The sequence below is a fragment of the Tetrahymena thermophila genome, assembly GCF_000189635.1.
Source record: "Tetrahymena thermophila SB210 genomic scaffold scf_8254594, whole genome shotgun sequence".
Classification (NCBI taxonomy): domain Eukaryota; phylum Ciliophora; class Oligohymenophorea; order Hymenostomatida; family Tetrahymenidae; genus Tetrahymena; species Tetrahymena thermophila.
In genome coordinates this window covers 151,258-172,191 of record NW_002476365.1, presented here as the reverse complement: position 1 = coordinate 172,191, position 20,934 = coordinate 151,258, and the positions used below count along the sequence as shown (strand labels likewise).

Below are 20,934 nucleotides of genomic sequence, written 5' to 3'. Positions count from 1 at the left end.
TTATTTAATTAATTAATATTTGCTTATTTTAAACTGAGTAAATCAAAACCAATTTTATAACTAATAATAAAGACCATTAAAAATATTTCCATTCTTTTATAAAAATCACAACAAAATCTTGTGTTATATTGTTAGCCATCTATCTTTCTTAAGTTGTCATATTTAATTCAAATTAATATGATATTTTAATAAAAAATTCATTAGAATAATTTATAAATTTTAAAATAGAAAATAAACTTTTAAATTTATTTATTTATTTATTTGAAATAAAATCATCTTATTTTAACTACCAGTTTATATCATATATTTTATGAATTAAGTATTCACTTAAATTATTAATAAGATAGATTAAATTCTTTTTTGTTAAATTATTTATATTTTTTACTAAATTTTAAAAAATAAAATAATACATATTAATCAAATGAAAAATATTTTGAATAGTTTTTTTATTTAAAATAAATTGATTGTTTTAAAATAAACATATTTTTCAGTTTTCCTTTAAATTAAAGAAATAAAATTTTTATTATCTAATTTGGATTAAATGAAATATAATCTTGAAATAATCCGCCAAGGATAAAAATATAAATCATCAATATTAGATTTTAATTACTATAATTGCTCGAACAGAAGACGCTTAAAATTTAAGACGGTGTTCTATTTTATGGAGGTATTAAGATTGCTAAATTTATAGAAAATGGAATTTCGCTAAGTTAGAGTAATTGAGCTGCTTTACAAATAAATCTTTGATAAAAATAATAATATGTAAATAAATTAGATTGAATCAATAATAACTCATTAAATCATAAATAAATATTTCAGCACTCAAAATATAACTATTACAGAAAACTAAAGATGTTATTCGTTGATGATTATTAAAGTAATTTTTATTAATAAAATTTAATTTAAGAAATAGCAAACATATTTTTAATAATATTAATAAATAAGAGAATTTAGTTGATCAAAATAAATATTTTATTATACATTGAATCAAATAGATGTATTTTTTTTAATAAAAATAAGAATATAGCTGTTTTCAAGTAAAGATGCAATGTCCATAACCTGCAAATACTATTTTGTTTTAAGCAATTTATAATGTAATTAGAAGGAGAACTGAAGCCACCCAAAAATAAAGATTACAGTCATTAAACATATTTAGTAGAGTAAAAGCCAAATCTAAATTAAAGAAATATAATCATAGTAATCTTGACTTACAGAAAAAATGAAGTTTTTTAGAGATACAAGTACCTCTTCTAAGATCATTTCAAACTTTGTGAAATCCTGAATATTAAAGCTGGCTGTAAATTTTTAGAGAAGAGGAGTGTATTTTTTTGGATCTTAAATTTGGTAAATTGAATACAAAGTTGGATATATTGTTAGAAATTCCTTAATACTAATTTACAATCCTTTTTATAGTATCCCATTGTGCACTGTAGTACAATCATTATTATTAATCAGTGTAGTATTGGAGTTATACTAAGGATAATTTTAGAATACTTAGCACATATTAGATTTAAATATTTAGAAGAAGAAATTATCATAGTCATTTTACTGATATCTAAAATTTAATTTGAAAAAAATATATTAAGAATTTATTTTTATTACTAATTTTACCTATTTATTGTTGGTTATAAATCAATAATATCCTAAAGATCTTGCTAATATTAGTCAATGTAACTAACTAGGTCTTTGATATCATTTAAAAAGTTACCTACCATAATAGGCTTAGCATTTGGATACATTTACATATAAACGACATTATAATTTTAAGCTATAATATGAGATATATAGCCCTTTAATTTATACATATTAACTATTTATTTTTTTATTAATAAAATTGTTTTATTTTTATTCAATATTAAAAATAATTAGAAAAGTTAAAAAAGAATTTAATCAAAAAAGTAATAAATAAATATAGTTTGAATTTAAAGAAAGATTAAATTTACCAACTGTATTCAGAGCTATTGTCTATTACGTTATGTAGTTTGATGTTACTATTTTATTTACAATAGGATATATGATTATTAAACCAAATAATATAAGTAGTTTAAACAATAAAGGAATGCTAATCCTTTGTAATTTTGTTGTAGCACTAATATTTTTCGCTATTTTCTTATTTCCTTCTGACTTGAAGTTGCTTATTTTAAGAGCGGCTAAGTTGTGTTATTTTCTATGATATTCGTAACTATTTTGTATTTTTTCAAGCATATCATCTAACTTTATTGAGCTGAAAGTGGAAAAAAGAGTTACTATATCTTCTCTTTGCTATTGGATGTACGAATAAAGAGGTATAATAATACCAATACAAACACCAGATATGACTATAATTAAAATCATAGTTTAAACTAACTAGTCTTATAGGTCACTATCTCTTTATTGTTAAATATTTAATAATTGCTATTAAACACTCCCTAAAGATTAGTAAAAATTTATGTTATTTAAAATCATATAGTACTCCGGTCTTCCTGTACCCAATCCAACTGCGTACCTAAAAGTGTGCTGATAAGATAAAATTATAGAGAAGTGGATAGTTGTTGTGTAATTCACATAATAGAAAACATACTTTTAAACAATTGATGATACCTTCGTAATGTTATCTTAGTTATAATATTTTCCTATTTAGAAGGTGTTTGGTAATTATTTCAGAAGCTAAAATGGAAGAGCATTTGCATTCTATCCTGAAGTTTAGGCTATAAGCTCACTAACAATATTTTTAGTTTCTAGAATATTATAAAAAGTGTTATTTAAGAATAAATTTTTAACATTTGATGAGGGAAATTTGTAATCATTCAAACCCTTAACAGCATATATAATGTTGTTGTCTCTAACTAAATTCCATACAGCAGCTTAGAAGTCTATTGGCCAGGTTGAATAAAATTTATCTTGCTTGCTTTATGTTATTTAGCTACTCAGAGTCAAATACTACGTTATTATTAAGATATTTATAACAAAATAACTAATTATTCCAATAGATGTTGAAATTTTTATTGCTAAAGGCACATGCTAATAAGAAAGTATTTAGTTAAGTTGCCTAGATGCAGATGCATAAGAAGATTTCTTAGAGCTAGTCGATTAGATATCTGCTTATTTATCTAAAATTTATTTTAGAACCTCTTTTTCTCTTTTCGTAGAGTTTTCTTAGTTTCTTTTAGACCTGTTCAAAGTTGTTTGCTGCCTGCAAATACTTAGTTGCTTTTTATCTTTAATTTTACTTTTATCCAATAGAGATTCTATGTTATGCTTATCTGAAAAGTTCATTTATTCTTAATAAAAAGTCTATTAAAAGTTGTTAAATTTTGCTTATTAAGAGTTCCTTTGTTTATTATTTTTGCTGGTGAGTTTCTTTGCACTTTTTGGTTAAAATTTACTAGCATGTTGTAAATTATGAGATGTTTATTAGTTCTAAGTATCATTCATTTATAAATAGTTTAAATCGTTATTTTTTAACAACGATTTGTTGCTTGAATGAATTTAATTCATTTAATTTCTCTAAGTTTCAGTTGAAGTCTTCTCGCCTAATGATAAGATTTTCTCTCTAGGAGTGTAGGTGTTTAAGTTAGAGATATCTTATTCTATTCCTTGATCAGCAGTTAATTAGAGAATACTATCATCTTGCTTATCCAATAAACTTCTTCTCGTGGTAGGTGGGTATTGCTTTAATTAACACTCAGAAATTTTACTTATGTTATCAATATTATTTTCATTTTATTATGAAATAATTGATGGAAAGTCTCCTGAATTACACTTTACATCTTCAATACTTAAAGGATTTAAAATTTATCTTTTAGAATTTGTTTCTTGCTGTACTTGCTGAGGAAAAAGCTAACTGTGAAATATATCTGATATAAAATTGGCTGTATCTTTTTAGGGTGCTTGTGCAATATTATTTTGTGCTTAAAATGAGTTATTTGCAATATCTGAAATATTATTTTGATGGCCCAGAGATACATTTGAAGAAAAACTCTAAATTTTGGTTTATGAATTCTCAAAACATTTAGAAAGCTCTGTTAGTAAAGTTTAAAGTGTTTCAAGAGATATTAGAGGATTTAAATGAGAATTATTTAATTAATTCTAATATAATCCTATTTAACTTTTTACTTAATAAAATATTGCCTGTAGGTTCTATTCTATTAAATACTATTTTGCATTAACTATTTCTAGTTAACAAAATGTTTAATTCAATTAATAATCGACTTTTTTCACTGATAAATTCATCATTAAAAATTAAAAATTGCTAATTAAATCCTCGTTTTCTAATTTGGCAGTTTATTTCACCTTGCTAGTAGTGCTTTTTGAAATTTTTTTAGCACTTAAAATTTGTTCTGTAATATTCTTTGATATATACAAGAAATCTTCTTAAAATGATATTTCTTATTAATTCACTGGCTATTTGTTTGTTTTTCGTTTCTTATTGTCTATTTTCAGCTCTGATTTTACTAAATTATGTTAATGATTTTGATATTCATGATCTTGGTCTTCCTGATCAAAGATTTATGAATTCTGATTAATTTACTATCTAATACGAACAAAACCAGATTCTTATACTAAAGGAAAGAGTTAATTAATTTTAAATTTTATTATTCTTTCACTGCTTAACCCTAGTATATTGGACACTTTTTGAGTCATTCCTAATATTTAATAAGTCTTTGGGCAGTAAAGAATAAATTGCTTTTTCTAATCAATTGCAGTGATTTTTGCGGTTAAGCCAAACTAAGATTAATCTAATAAATGGTTCACCTTGATATCAATTTGTAAAGGTAAAATATGGCAATTAGAAAGAGCACCAAAAACCACTTATTTATTATACAAAGCATTTTTTAGATTACATTTTTTTTCTAGGAAATGGTTAACATATTTTTAATGTGTGCTTTACAAATAAGAAGGGATTATAATATCAACTCTTTTATTTATTATTTCTTCTTTATTTTTTAAATTGAAAATTTTATAGAAATTCTGAGTTACATTTCTCACAGTTAAGGCACCTGACTCTTCATAAGTTGACGCAAGCACGCAAGTGTACTTACTGTATAAATCTTATTACCAATTTCTTTTTATATAACTCTATTGGTCTATTTTTTTTCTATTTATATCTGCAGTATATCTAGGAATTTAAATGTCTTTATCAGCAAAAGCTAAAGTATCTAAATATAGATGCAAAAGCTCATATAAAGTGTTATTAGATGAGTTAATTTTAGTCAATTAATTTAAATAACTTTTTAACTTTTTATTATTTTAAAAGAATAACTCAATTTCTTTGATTAACTCTTCCAAGTTAATTAATTTCTGCTTCATTTTAACCAAAACTTCAATTTTATTTCTGATCACCACATCAAATAGCTTGACAGTTTCTTCAAGCTATTTTTCATACTACATCACACTTAAATAATTAAGTCCAAAAGGATCACTAACTTGATCTTTTTTTAGAACATCAGCTTTATTTTGATAAATGATATTGTGGATAGAATTAAATATTTGGGCTTATTTCGAAAATTAGTTCTCTTTTTATAAAATATTTTTGTATAGAATCCAATATTGTCTAAGAGATCCCATGATTTCAATTAAAAAAACGAAATATACTGCGTGATCTCTTGCATTAGAAATTCCACTTTTGCTTTTTAAAGTATTCTAAAATATTTCTTTCAAAATTTCCTTTAGTTGTTTTCTAATTTTTTTTGTATTTTTATGGGAATGTGCGTCATCAAAATTAATTTAAATTTATTCAAGATCTTACACACGTTAACTTATTTCCTATTATTTATCTAAATGATTTTCTTAATTTTTGGAGCTTTATCTTTGATATTTTTAGGTAATTATATTCATTTATTTCATTAAAATGTTATCAACTTGTGAAAATGTTAGATTTTAATCTTTAGTTTATTTAAGTACAGTAAGTCTAATTATTCTATCTAGTTTAGTTAAATTAATTTATTAATTGTTTAAGCTATTTTATAGATCCTCAAAAGTATTATTTTCTATATAAATTATTGTCTTGCTTGCCATTACATATGTTATGGGAATTAACACTGGAGAGAAAAAAGTAATCAAATTAATTGGTTATGGCGTTAACCGCGCAATTAATATCAAAAAGCTAAAAGTTATTCCATAGAAATTAAAAAAGAGAGCTACTTTTTGAGTTTAAAAACTGTAATAAGGTCTAAAATGCATTCTTACTAAATCAAGCAATAAAAATAGTATAGTCAAGCCTTCTTTGTAAGAGTTGTCTCTACATATTACAGCGCAAAACAATAATTCCCCCAAAAAAAGTAAATTATTAAGATTGCTGTAAGGAGCAGATAAATGATCTTCTGAATATAAAGAATAATCGTAGTCAGTATCATAGAATATGAAACCTAAATTTTTATTTTTTTTTTATTAAACATAATTTTTAATTCATTAATTCGTATTATTAATTTGAGATTTTGTTAGCTTTATTACTATTCCATTTTTAAAATGAAGGAAAAAAAATTATTTAATCTGCATAGAAAATAGAGAAGGTATTTAAAATGATCATAGAAAACTAGATTAAGAAAATAGGAAAATAGTAATCAAAAAAATAAAAATAAAAAATTGAAGAAATTAAATGTAAAAAATTGATACAGATTATTTATTTTTCTACAAATCAAAAATTTCAAGTTAATTTATTTGAAGATTACTACTAATTCTTTTTTCAAAACTATTAAATCAGAGTTTTTACAAAATATATAAAAAACCTTAATTGTCTCAATAAATTTTAAGCACAAAATTTATTCACATTTATCAATAAAATGAATAAAAAAATGATGAAAATATTTTTAAATTTTCGAAAAATTCATTTTTTTAAAAGTTCAATTTGATGATTTAAGTTAAATCAAAGTATTTTTAATTAAATTACAAATTGAATAATTACCTAAAATTGCAGCTATCAATAAGTTAACTATAGAGTATACAGAAGATAGATCTTTAGATGAATAGTAAACTGTAGGAAGGAGGAAGACATATCCATAGCTCTAGATAAGAGACGATAAAATCTTTTTAAGCTACTAAAAAATATGATTTTAGCTATTGCTTGAGTAAGAAATTTTATATAAAAGGAAAGTAGAAGTATTTCCCTTAAATAAGTATCTCAGCAGCAAATCAAAAAGGACTAAGTTAAGTAAAGAAAAAACTACCAAATTGATATAAAAAATGATTAAAACTATTTAGTTTAGATACTAAGAATCGCTCAAGAAATGATAAAAAGAGTGCTCATCTAAAAACTATAAATTATAATCAATTTCAGTGAGATTTTGCGAGTATTCTACAATGTCTCCTAATAATATTATCAAAATATATTTAATGGATAATTGTAAGAAACTATATATTCTTCCTCTTTTTGCTTATTTTGCTATGATGTAAATGTCTTCTGTGTACAGACACTTTAAAAAATTTGTAAATCCCTTTTTTTTATTTGATTCCATTTTTTATCTGCCTAAAGACTATTGTTTCCCTTTTTTGCTTTATTTCTTGTTAACAATTTTTTGAATTCTAATTAATTTAATATAGTGCTTGAGGATCTAATAAATTCGTTTTTAAGTTATAACCTAATTTTACTATTAATAAATTTTTTTTTATTCTTAATTTTCTGTGAGAGTAAAGTAAATTGTTTTCATTATTACTTACTATTGATAAATAAATAGTTCGAATTGATAATATTTCTTAATTTTATTATTTTTTGGTTATAAATATTTATTTTTAATTTTATTCATTTCCAATCAATAGTTAGTTTGAGGTCTAATTTACTCAATATTTTTTTAATATTATTTGTTTTTCTTTCTTAACAGCAAATTTTAATTATTAAATTATTGAAATAAATAAATAAGAGCTAATTAGACTAATTTTAATATTATAATTATTTAAAAACATCTCTTTGTTTTAAAAATTTCAAAGCTCCTAGATTAATAAAAATTAAGTTTCTAGCAGGATAAATAATTTATCTTAAATTTTTTAATTTAAAGAATTGATATATATTATGTCAAAAATTAATATTTTGATATGATTTTACTGTTTTTATCTTTATTATTTGATGCAATAGATAATAGATATTTAATCGAGTAAATAAAATATTAGTAAATTTTATAGAAAAAAATCTTAATTCAACATAATTTTTTTTATACTTTGATTTTTTTAAATTAAATCAGTTTTTTTAGCCAATTTTAGCGAGTAGTTAATAATTTTTATAAAAGAAAAAAAAAATTAACAAAATAACAATCAAAAATAATTAGAATGATAAAAAATTAAGAAGTATTAATTTTTAAAATTTTCAACTTTAATACTTGATGATAAATAAACGATCTAGTGGTTATGGATGATCACAAATTTAAATTTATATATAGTAACTAAATTGAGAAGACTGTAATTATTTTCTATTAATTAGATGAGAAGCAAAATATTTGTTTATCTTAACTTTGAATATTTGACTATTTTTTTATTGTAATTTTAAACAAAGTATTCAACTTTAATACCATTTTTTGTAGGATATAAAGAGTAATTATAATTTTAAATATTTGCAAATAAAATATTTAATATAAAGCAGCTATTTTTTGAAAAAATAAATTAAACAAAGTAAAAGTTAGATAAATTATTATTTATATAAAATTTGTTAAAGAACAGTATATATTATCTATCTTAGCTAAGAAAGTAATCAATATTTTATTCCAATTCTAAAAATAAGGATATTGAATGAAGAATGAAAAATTTACATTCGCTTCAAATTTAAATATAGCTATTCTATTTTATGTAATTGACAGAATCTCTAAAAATTTTTAATTAAAAATTTATCTCTAAAATCAGTCAGTGTATGTTTGTGATTTTATTATCTAATTTTAATTCACTATTTGTAAGCGCACATCTCACTTATAGCTATTTTTAAATCAAAATTTTTAACTTTCTATACCTTCTTTTTTTACTAAAAAATAGCTAAAGGCTAGAAGTGAGCTTTTGAGGAGTTACAGTATGTTTCAAAATTAATTTTTAAAATTATTATTTTAACTAAATTTAAAGCAACTTAATGCAATTTATTTTGAGGAGATTTTTTTTCAAATTGTATATTAAGTTGCTAGGTAAGGTATCTATCTCAGGAAGGCTCATTACTTTTATTTTTATTTTTAATCTTAATTTTCTCCTGATTGATAATTTATTTTGTGTTATGGCAAATTTAATTTTGAATATCTTCTGTCGCTGCTGCTAAATAATATAGTTCTATTTGGGGTTTTATTAATTTCAGATTGTGACTATTTTAAATCTTATTTAATTTTTTGTGAATTACTCAAGGATTGATTATTTATGGTGTTTAGGTTATTATTAAATTTAGATAGCATTATTTATTTGCTCGTTAAGTTAAATTAATTTTAGTCGCAATTTGATGTTGATGGCCTAGCTTTTAAATTCGATGTTCTTCTACTCGTCTTTTAACTATTTTATTAAGTATTTTATATGTAAGTTGATAATAGAGATACAAAGTTTTTCTCTGGTTTGAAAATTGTGCTACCTCTACATTCTTCTGAAACTATTTTATTTAATTATTTTTCTGATTGTATTTTTAACCGAAATTCAGTTTTTGTTAATATTTTATTTATTGACTCATTCTACGATTTTGTAAGATTTTAATTATTCTTGTTTAAAATTTTATTTCTTGATAAGCTCCTTTACCTAATATTAGGATACATTTAATTTAAAGCAAACACTTTTTATTATTGAACATCTAATTATTTTCTTAATATATTATGAACACTTTGTGATCTAAGAACTCCTTTTTCGTTATCTACCTAATTAATCCCTATATTTCCTCTGCTTCCTAACCTAGATACTTAATTAGAAGTAAAATAATTCATAATTTCATAATTTTGGGTTTAATCTGTATCCATGTTTAAATTCTGATCCTATTCTCGAATTTCTAATTAATTTAAATACTAGTCATTCTGAAAAGAGTCGTTAGATGGGTAATTTACATCCATCTCTTAAAGCTCCTAATTACTTTCAAAAGCAATATCTTAGTATATATTGCAATTATTTTGCATATTTTAATTCTAATTATGAAATACCTCTTCTTTTAAATACTATTCTTATTAGCTCTATCCTTATTTTTTTATTTATGGAATGCTAGATTTTCTTATTTCAATACATTCTATATTCTTTTATCCACTTTCTTAGTTTTTGAGAGATATAAACTAATCTAACATTTCTTGAACTCTATATGGGTAGAATAATTGTTATGAATTTACAGTTAAGTGATTTAGTTTATCTTGCTCTTGATTTAAATCCATATTTTCTTCGCTGATTAAATTACCAAGCGTGTATTATTTATTAATTATTTATTAGTTATGACTACTAACACTATTATTATTGTTATTGTTATTATTATTTTTATTTGATATGCTTTATGAAGTCTTGTTAGGTATTTGGTTTTGATGAGTCTCTGATATTATAAGCTGTCTATTGATTTTTTGGATAAATTTATCTATCTCTTCTTCAGTTTATAGACTATTTATGTTGAAATTTTCTAAATATTCAGTAGAATTCTAACTTTGGATTTAGTGAGTGTAGCTTCTTTTTTATTTATGGTTATTTTAAATCTCTTTAATACTATGATGCAAATATTTTGTGTGAAACTGATTCATTAATTGATCTTTGTTTACAAAATTCTCAGGGTTACTAAAGTAATTTGGGAGGTAAGTAGGCTTTTTGCTCTCGATTATAAGTCTAGCTATCTATTCCCTATCTTTCAGGTTTTTCATTAGCAATTTATTATATTTCTTTTCCTATTGATAATATTAAGGGAAAACACTTTTTTCTGCAAGTCTCTTAACCACATCTTCAAAGTCATTCCTATTACTATTGTTCTCGTTTGCTTACAATTATAGGTTTTTAGTTTGCATAGAATTTTAGACATCGTTATTTTGATAAAATGACTATTCCATTAATGTTTATATTCTATTTTTATTTTCTGGTTACTCAATTGCTAAATACTCTTTTTTGTAATTAGGATTTAGTTCTATAAAATTTAATTTATTTCTGCTGTAAGAATTAGATCTCTCTTCTTTTTATATCAATTTGCACAAAATAGAATAGCTTTAACTCCTACTCTTTTTTTAAAACACCAATCTTCCTTTCGTGACATTCATTTCTTAAACTGGTCTTTATTGTCTTCTTGATTACTAAATATTTGCATTAAAATCATTAACTTAACTGCTCTCTGCCTTAGGTTTCTAAATACTCCTTTGTGAACTTTGGTGAAATTACTGCTTATTGCTATTATTTATTGAATAATCCTACTACCTCCTGTATTCAATCAATTTTTAGCCAAGCTTTTCTTTATCGATCATTAATATAACAGTAAAATCAGATGAAGAGTGTATTGAAGATTATACTTACTCCTCCTTTTCATTTATTTTTTCATCGGATTAAATATCTAACTAAATACCATTATATCTGCTATTTTATCGAGATAAAGCTTTTTATGAAATTTAATTTTGAGCTTTATTAGAATTACTTTGCTTTTCACCTTTGATAGATTGACCTATAATAGCTCCCTCACCTAAAACAACTCTGTTTCTATTAGTCCCAGCAGGTGATTAATCTTGGTAAAGAACAGAACCATATAAAACGCAATAAATGAAACGAGGATTTTAACTTTCTTAGCAAATATACATTCCTTTCTTTTTAAAGCACTGCTCACAAATAATATCGTTAAGCAAGGTGTATTCTACTTACAATTACTTTCCAACAAATTTACAATTAAGCTATAAATTTTCTGCATTATTCTCTTGAATTATTTTTGCCTTTAATATTAAAATATGAGTATTTTCCATAGCTAAGACTATATGGTCAGAAGTTTGGGAATATTGCTATGTATTTTGTTAAGCTAATTGTAAATTAAATCCAAAACTGTCATATTATTAAAGTTCGCATCTCTTCTTTAGCTATCGAGCTTATTAATTTACTTATAGCTAGGAAAGTGTGCGATCATAGTCAAATTATTATTCTCTCTATCTTTAGTAGTTCATTTATTCTATATTTTTGCTCTCTAAAATAGCTACTCTCCCATTTAAAATGATATAATGCTTATCAATTTGATCCATATTAGTGTAAATTGTCTTGCCCTTTTCATAAACTTCGTATTACATTTGATAGGCTAACCTATGCAAGGCACTGATCTTTCCCATATAATGTTCTCCAAATTTACTCTTTACTAGAAAGTCAAGTATTGCCACTCTTTCTTCATAAGTGTAGTCTCTGTTATGTTGCTTCTCTTTAATAACGCGAATAACTTTTTGACATGGATCTTCTAGCATAATTCAATACTATCTTATTTTATATATAATTAATAATTAGGCAGAATATTTACTTGAAATAAACCTTTTCCAGCTAACTAAATAATAATTAATTTTTGATTAATAAACAAATAACCAAATGAAAATATTAGCATTATTTATTATTATTATTATTCAACTTCAAAATCTGCAAAAAACAAAGAAATAAACAAAATATATTTTGGCATTTTACTTATTCCAATGCAATAAAGTTAATCAGTGCATCCCAATTTAAAGATATTTTCATCATATTTGAAGCTTTAACAAATATTTACCACACAATTAAAAATTTTGTTTATGTATTTTTTTCACTAGGATTAGCTTACTACTTCAAAAAATCTTATTTAATAACAAATAAATTTACAAAATTGAACTCAAAATGCACAATATTTAAAAAAACAATAACTAAATATTTAAAATCCGAATACTTTTTATACAATATTGCAAAAAAATAAACAATTTTTTAGTAGAATTTTATTTATTCAACCAGCCAAAAAATTTCATTTTTGCTTATTATTTTTTTAATTGAAAAAGCTAATTAAATATTTTTTTTTATTATCAATCAATCAATCATAATAATTCCACACATTATCTTCCAGCCACTTTTCATAATTATTTTCAAAATCTTCAGGAACTTAAACTTCATCCCACATTTTATTGAGAATTTATTTTTTAAGCTTAAGCTAGTCCTAGTAGATACCTGATTCATCTAAATTTAACTTTTATTTCAGTTCCTTCTTGGACTCATCAGCTTTCCAGTAATGATAATTATTAAAATCTGTATTTATTTTACGAACTTCATCTTAATTACAATAGTTAGCTAGCATAGACTTTCTGTCTCTAATTCCCTCAAGTAAATATAATTATCTAAGTGGCTCATCTTTCATAGCCTTATCTGCTTAATTCATGAATTTTTTTTGTTCTTCTTTGAATATTTTTGTAAATTTGTCTGGCTCAAAGTTAGGATAAACTTTACAGAATAGGTCAGAAATAACTTTCACGTAACTTTAATTAGATTTTAACATTCTCTTATCAAACATAGGAATCTACAACTTCATTAGCTTATAACAATATTTACTAACTTCTCTCATAGTGAATTATTAAGGCAACTTCTTCAATATAAACTAATTAATTTTTATTTTTTTGATAAAATTTAAAATATTGTTGAATTTCTGCTTTTTTTTTTTACAAATGATTAATAATCTATTAAATACTAAGATATCTTCTCTGTGAAATTATTGCAAGTGATATACATCAATTTGGAAATCTTGTAAACAGTATCACCTGCAATATCCATTAAAGCAACTTTATCGGATCTATTAATTAAAATTAACTAAATTACTTCTTAATTTTTCAATAAAATTTGTCATACAAAATATATGGAATTTCATAGTTGATGCTTAAAAATTTATCTGTTAAAAACTTAAGGAAGACTAAGACTCCATTTGCATCAGTAATTAACTAGATTAGATAAGAAAATTACCAAACACAATTATGCTTAAACTTCTTTGCTAACAAAAGAATAAAACTTGAAATAATATTGGCAGTAAACAATCTATGTCTATCTAATTCAATTTTAATTATTGACTTTTCTTTGTTTAACTCACTTTCCTTTTCATCTTTTTGAGGAAAATCTTTATTATTTTCAATGTATTAATTATAGTCATCCATGTATTTTTTTAACTCCTCTTTTTGTAAGTTAATTTCATCTTTATACTGTAAAATGTGTATCACTGGCAATTTTTTAAAATATAAAAATTAATCAAATCTTAATCATTGAAAATTAATGAATGAAAGAATACCTGAAGATTCCCATTCTCTATTTAAATCTATTCCCTCTTTATTTTATTAAATTAAAAAACAAATTTAATAAAGTAATTTTGCAAAAAAATTGATTTAGTAATAGTGGTAGTAGTACTTGTAGTATTTGTAGGATTATATTTATTGTTTGTTGCACATGTAGTGAGCATAGTTCTAAGTAAGCCCACTACTATAATTTAAGCTAATGCAATATCTGCCTAATTTATAATATTTCTCTAGTAAAATTGTTCTATTTTAGTGGGATTTTAAATGAATAATCTTGGTGGTCCCTTGTCTATTTAATTCATATTATCTTCAGTGTAGTAATTATCGTCTAACTTAGTCCCTGAGTCATCTAAAAATTGGACAATTAGATAATTATTTTTTTTGAATCAAATATTTTACTGGTATCTTAGAGATATATTTTCAGATATAGATAAAATAAACTAATTATTTTTTTTATAGGTATTAAAAAGAGCTCGACTGAAAGCTAAATCATTTTCATCAAATACTCTTCAAATTTTTTATCTAGTATTAATATGTGATAGTTTAAAATTAATTTTAGATAGTCTTTGAAGAAATTATAAGATTTTAATATAAATATTGATTGATTAAATTTAAATTACCTTCAAAATATTTTATCAAATCATCTTTGTTTGTTTCTTGCATGTGAATTATCAATAAAAATAAAGTATTTAATGATGCTTTTAATTATATTTCGGTATCGATCATTTCGTTTGTATCATTAGGAGAATTGTCTACCTTTTTATTCCTTAAATTTATTAGAATAATCTTCATTTTCTTTATATTTATCTATAAATATTTACTTTTTTGCTTAATATTGTACTAATTTCTCAATTGAATCCTTAAAAGTACTATCTACTATGTTAATCCCATCATTATGATAAAGTTCTTCAATAAAATTTGTATTTAAGATCATTTTCCCATTTTAAAATTCTATTTTAATTTAAATTTTATTAACATTTAAGCTCATAATTTTAATTTATTTTACTAGCGCATAAAGAAAATAACGTGAGCATAATATCTTTTTTAAGAATAGCTAAATTTAATTCAAGAGCATCAAGCAAAAAAAAAAGCCTTTCTCTATCAGAAGAACATTATTTATCTAAATCTTAGTAAGTTGAAGTCATTTGCACATACTCCTAATCAAACTATTCGGAATAAGAAAAAAAATATTCTTATAGGTGGTCAGAAAAGCTAATTTTTTTCATTTTATAAAGTGTTTGTTTTTGATAAAAAATAATTAAAACAAATGATTATTAACTGCTTAAGTTGATTTCAATTTTTTAATTCAAAAACTTTAAAAATTTCTTTTTCTACCACTACTGACTGACTGGCTATCACTTATTTTCAAATCTAAATTTTTTAAAAATTATTCAAAAGTATGCAAAAATATTATTAGTATTTATATAAATTACTCATTTAATAAAACAAAAAACCAAATAAATTATTTTACTATGATAAATTATCATTTTTATATGGACTAAATATTAAATTGTGATAAAAAAAAATATAAATTAATTTCTATTTTAAATAAATCTATTCATTTTTATATTATTTAATTTATTAATATAAAAATTAAATGAAAATTATTTTCTAAATTTAAAAAAATTAAATTTATTTGCATTAAATAAAAAGGTTTTAATTTTAAATTAAATTGTTTAAGCACTACTAAATTATGTCTCAGAAAATGTTAATTTAATATCGCTTCAATTAATCTGCAAAAATATAAATATCAAATTAATTAGCATATCTAGAAATTAGAACAAAATATCAAATGATTATATAAAAAAATATTGATCGCATTCATTTGCCTTTTCTAAAAATGAAATTCAATCAAATTCAAGATCTACATACAATCAAATATTTAATTATATTCAATCATATCTATCATGAATTTTTAAATCTATATTAGAGTATAAACAATCTATGTATATTTGCAGATATCTATCTATCTATGTATGTAGGTAGATCGAAAAAGATAAAGTGAGGATGAATGAAATAATTATTTAGTGAATGAGTGAGTTAGCGAGCCTTTGAAATGAAAATTTTGACTAAGATGAAAAAAGAATGATAAGGCTGAAATACAAAATCATATGAATTTGGGGTAAAACAAAAAAAAGTATAAAGTGCCAAAAACAAAAGAAAAAAAGAAAATTAATTACAAATTCTTAAAAATCAAAAAAGAAAAGAAAATCAAATAAAATGACTGACGCTGAATAGAAGCTCCACGATCACGAACACGTCCACGGTGAAGACTGCGACCACGATCACGATCACGAACATGATCACGACGACTCTGACTCTGATGATGAAAAGGGCGACAAGAAGGCTAACAGAGGTGAAAAGAAGTTCAAGAAGGCTATGGCCAAGCTCGGCATGAAGTCTGTTGAAGGTATCAACAGAGTCACCATTAGAAAGGGCAAGAACGTAATTAATTGACAAAATTTATAATTTTGAAAAAATAATAATTTTTATTTAATAAACATGTAGTTACTTTTATATATTGACAACCCCGATGTCATGAAATCACCTGGTGCTGAAAACTCTTACATCATGTAAGCAATTTATGATTAAGTTTGATGTTAAACTTAGAAGGAGGGAAAATATTTGAATATTTTTTAGAAAAAAATATACAAAATAAGCAATTTGACATTTAATGGCAATTTAAAAATATGATTGAATTAATAAGAATAGTTTTACATTTGTAGGATTGGCTTAAAACAATTTAAATCTAATACAGACAGCCATATTTAAAATTAAAGATAAAAATAACCTTCTAAGCAAAAATAGTGTTTATTTATATTCTAATAATTCTTTTCAAATTAAAAGCTTCGGTGAAGCCAAGATCAACGATTTCGCTCAAAACTTAGCTGCTTCTGAAGCTGAAAAGTTCAACTCCAAGGCTCCCACTCAAGCTCCCAAGACCGAAACCACCGCTGAAACCACCGAAGAAGCTGAAGGTGACCTCGACGAAACTGGTTTGGATGCTGAATCCATCAAGATGGTCATGGAACACGGTAAGTGCACCAAGGCTAAGGCCATCAAGGCTCTTAGAGAAACCGAAGGTGACGCCGTTACTGCTATCATCAAGGTCCAAGAGTGATTTAAATACTGAATTTTAAACATGAAGATTTATTTAATTCTCCCTGCTTCAATATAAATATAAAACACAAAATTTGTAAAAAAGATTAAAGTATTTATAATATAGTTATTTAAAAGTAAAAAATTGTCTCTATGTATAATTAACTCTATATGACTCCCTTGCTTTTATAATCGTATTATAACTTACTTTAATTAGAATCCCTTAGAACAAGGAGATTCTTATTTAAAAATATCCAAAATCTCAACTGTCCTTCCATTCTTCAAAATTATTTCAATTTAAAATATTTTAAACTAATTAATATTGTAAATTATTTATTTATAAATATAGTTAGTGCTTTAAATTTGTTTTTCTAAAACTTTTAAGTAGAATTCAATTTCCCCTTAAACTTCTATTTAAAAAATTTAATTTGTTGTCTCAAAGATATTTAAAAGTAAAATAAATTAAGATATTTTCTGTAGAAAATTAATTAAATTTATACAAAGATATTTAAAATGTATATTTATTAAATTAATCAAATTAATTTTTATATAAATTTTCTTTTTAAATCAACATTTAACTTAACTATTTCTAAACTTAAATATTTTCAAATATATATCATTCAAATGATAATAACTTAATATCATAAATAAAACAATTTCAACCCATTAATTATATACCTTAAAATTGCAAATTTAAGTGAAATTTATTGGTGGAGTAGGTAGTATATTTTGGAAATATATAATTTTCAAGTTAATTTAAACCTCAAACAATTTAAAGAGTAGATAAAGTGAAGAACTATATTGTTTTCTTAATATTCAAAAATAAATATAAGTTTTGATAATTTGAAAAAAGTAATACTAAACAAAAATTTATATCTTTTCAAGATATTTCTAAATAAGTATTATTTATATGGTTCAATTAAAGGTAATTTAATAAATAAAATTTTGCAATTAATTTCGAAATACATTGATACATATAAATAAGGTACCTCTTTATTATACTTGCATGGCAAAATTAAGTGATTAAAACTATTAATAACAAATAGATTAAATAATCATTAAAAGAATAAATATAAACTACAACTATTATCAATAATCATTAAAAAAATAGTCAAATAATTAAAATAATATTTTTAATTTTCTTTTCATTTCTAATGATATTAAATATTAAATTTTAATGCTTAGAATGAGAAAATTATGTAAAAACATACATCTTATTATGATTTTATTAAATTTGGAAAAGTTTACTCACAACTAATTTTTTTATTTTATAATTTTTGATATTCTTTAATCTTTGCATATATGCTAACACATTTGTTAAATTAATTAATTGCAAAATACTTTTAATTACTTACCTACCCTACTTTATAACTTAATACATTTTGTGCAAATTATTTATCTTATAGAATTCAATAAAATATAAAACAGTATTAATTTTCTAACTTTAATTTAGTAATGTAAAAACTTCCTTTTTTCATCAAACATAAAAAATAAATGAATTTTATTGGGATTTGTTAAAGATTTAGATTTTAGAAATTATAAAAAGTTTATTGCCATAAATTTTTGTTGTTCAATTGATAAAACTAAGAATTATTTTATATATGAAATTATCAATATTATTGGTTATTAACACATATAAAGAAGTTTTTTTGATTTATTAATTTTATTTTCATTCTCTCTTTTTGATTTCTTCAATGTACTATTTAGATTGAGAGTTTTACCAATAATCTAAGAACTTCTAATATTCTCTCCATGTTACTTACATCTATTTTAATAAATTTAAAATCAATAAATAAATAAATAAATAAATAAATAAACCGTTTATTTATTATTTAATGCAGTACCTTTTTAATACCTGATGACTCGTAAAATGAATAAATAGATTCCTTATATTATTTTATGTCTAAAGGTCCTGTTTAAGTAGTATCTTAGAATGGAATGCCTTTAGCAGAAACTTTTAGTTCGTTTGAAAAATTAGTTAGCAAAAGAATAAAATGCAAGAAAGGATTTCTGGTGGTATTTATTGGGGAGAAGTGAGATTTATCAGTGTACTTTAAATTGAATACAACAACTTCTCTTCTATATTTTTCTTAAACTTCTGCAATATCTTAAATCAAACTCTCTTCAGCTTACAAAAATCCATAACCGTTTGTCTTTGCACCTTCAAAAAATACACAAAGAGGACCTTTATGCTCATCAAAAGATGACTAATTAAATATGAGTTACTTAATTAAATTTTTATTATAAATTATCTATTTACTTAGATGAGACTAATAACTTTAAGCTTTTAATCATGATGCTTTGCTAATTCAGTATCATCACCTTAAACTGGAATAGAATAATCCAAGCTAAATGCTGCCTTTATTGTCTAAAAGAAACTTAATGGGCTTAAAAGGACCTAAGAAAACAATAATTACATTTATTTGATTCTAACAATAAATTATTTATTACTTTTGTTTGAGAAGAGTCCTTGGTAGAAATGTACTATTTGGAGAAAATAGGTGACATTCTTTAATTAAAAATAAGCTTATTTTTATTTGCAAATTCATATATTATTTTACAAGTATGTCATATAGATGTAGTCTACAGGACTTGTGTGGTTAGCTAAAACTATAAATCCTGAGTTCATTTTTGGAGGAGGAGATTTGTTAGAACTTTGCAATAATAATATTAAATAAAAATAAAGAATTGTTATTGACTTTTTATAAAAATAAAATTACCCTTCTTTAGAGAGGATTTTAAAACTTGTTTTGAATTTATAGAAACCCATCAAGAATAAGATGACTCTCAAACATACAAGGTGATTAAAGAGAGTTACAACTCTTTTAAATGAATTGACTACTAACTATAAGTAACAATTTGATTAAAATTATGTTATTAATTCCTTTGAATATGAGTATCCAAAATAGAATTACCAAGTGAATGAAAATAGAATGGTAAAGAACAAGTAAAAGAGCGAATATCAAAATCAATGGCAATCTAATTAAAACTAAAATAGGACCTAAAAGCTATTAATTTAATAAAATAATATTAGATTATTGTTAAGTGGCATTGAATTAAATTAATTAAATGCTTTAATATTATCAATTTTATTGGATAGTTGCTAAGATTAAACTCTATTTATTTTACCAGTTTCAAAATGATTTCACTTGCTTTTTTTTTCTTGTTTAAAAATACTGGCAAGAATGGATTAATTCCTGTAAATTAATCTGCAAATCTTCTATATTTTTCCATTTTTCTTTTGCTCCTTACACTATTTTTATTACTAAAAATTAATTTGATTTTTAATAAATTTTAGATTTATGTAATATATATATTTGATAGAATTTGATGCGAATTAATTATTAAAAAGATATGCTTTTCTAATTAAAAACATTAATTAATCTAAATATAAAATATACACGTTATAACACTTATTTTTCATTTATATTTAATGGTCTTATTATTAAAATCCCAAAAAAGTTTTTAAAGTTGATTTATTTTTATTTGCTGGCAAGACTATATTTAGATTAACCATTATTTAACTAATTGAACCATTTTTATATAAATTTACAACATAAAATTAATTTATCTATTTATAATGTGATTTTATGCATTATTGCTAATCAATATGTGATTTTTATTTTATTTTAAAATAAAAAGTATAAATCAGAAATATTCTCAATTAGAAAATTAATGTTTTTAAATAATTTGATTTTGATAGTTT

The 20,934-nt window shown here is 22.8% G+C and overlaps 5 protein-coding genes across 5 annotated transcripts; 1 reads left to right on the top strand and 4 right to left on the bottom strand. All coding sequences in view use genetic code 6, as the record gives it.

Moving 5' to 3' along the window:
* Nucleotides 1–974: 974 nt before the first annotated feature.
* TTHERM_00285650 (transmembrane protein, putative) lies at nt 975–6,217 on the bottom strand. The gene is made up of 3 exons (XM_001018579.2): nt 1,944–6,217; nt 1,612–1,810; nt 975–1,555 (listed from the first exon to the last, which is right to left on the bottom strand). The coding sequence occupies exons 1-3, from the start codon at nt 6,160–6,162 to the stop codon at nt 988–990; spliced, it is 4,986 nt and encodes a 1,661-aa protein (XP_001018579.2). The 5' UTR covers nt 6,163–6,217; the 3' UTR covers nt 975–987.
* A 3,377-nt stretch (nt 6,218–9,594) lies between these two features.
* On the bottom strand, nt 9,595–12,305 carry TTHERM_00285640 (hypothetical protein; the record flags this gene model as incomplete). Its single annotated transcript, XM_001018578.1, has 2 exons — nt 9,595–9,663; nt 9,744–12,305. The coding sequence occupies 2 exons, from the start codon at nt 12,303–12,305 to the stop codon at nt 9,595–9,597; spliced, it is 2,631 nt and encodes an 876-aa protein (XP_001018578.1).
* A 584-nt stretch (nt 12,306–12,889) lies between these two features.
* On the bottom strand, nt 12,890–15,274 carry TTHERM_00285630 (hypothetical protein; the record flags this gene model as incomplete). Its single annotated transcript, XM_001018577.3, has 9 exons — nt 12,890–13,447; nt 13,513–13,639; nt 13,696–14,056; nt 14,126–14,161; nt 14,242–14,478; nt 14,529–14,651; nt 14,750–14,895; nt 14,951–15,080; nt 15,136–15,274. 9 exons carry the CDS (start codon nt 15,272–15,274, stop codon nt 12,890–12,892), a joined length of 1,857 nt encoding a protein of 618 aa, XP_001018577.3.
* Nucleotides 15,275–16,349: 1,075 nt separating this feature from the next.
* TTHERM_00285620 (NAC domain protein) lies at nt 16,350–17,250 on the top strand (the record flags this gene model as incomplete). The annotated part of the gene is made up of 3 exons (XM_001018576.3): nt 16,350–16,574; nt 16,638–16,702; nt 16,977–17,250. 3 exons carry the CDS (start codon nt 16,350–16,352, stop codon nt 17,248–17,250), a joined length of 564 nt encoding a protein of 187 aa, XP_001018576.2.
* Nucleotides 17,251–18,897: 1,647 nt separating this feature from the next.
* On the bottom strand, nt 18,898–20,462 carry TTHERM_00285610 (acyltransferase; the record flags this gene model as incomplete). Its single annotated transcript, XM_001018575.3, has 8 exons — nt 18,898–18,993; nt 19,073–19,435; nt 19,489–19,626; nt 19,680–19,737; nt 19,790–19,882; nt 19,949–20,073; nt 20,144–20,236; nt 20,358–20,462. 8 exons carry the CDS (start codon nt 20,460–20,462, stop codon nt 18,898–18,900), a joined length of 1,071 nt encoding a protein of 356 aa, XP_001018575.1.
* Between the last annotated feature and the right edge of the window lie 472 nt (nt 20,463–20,934).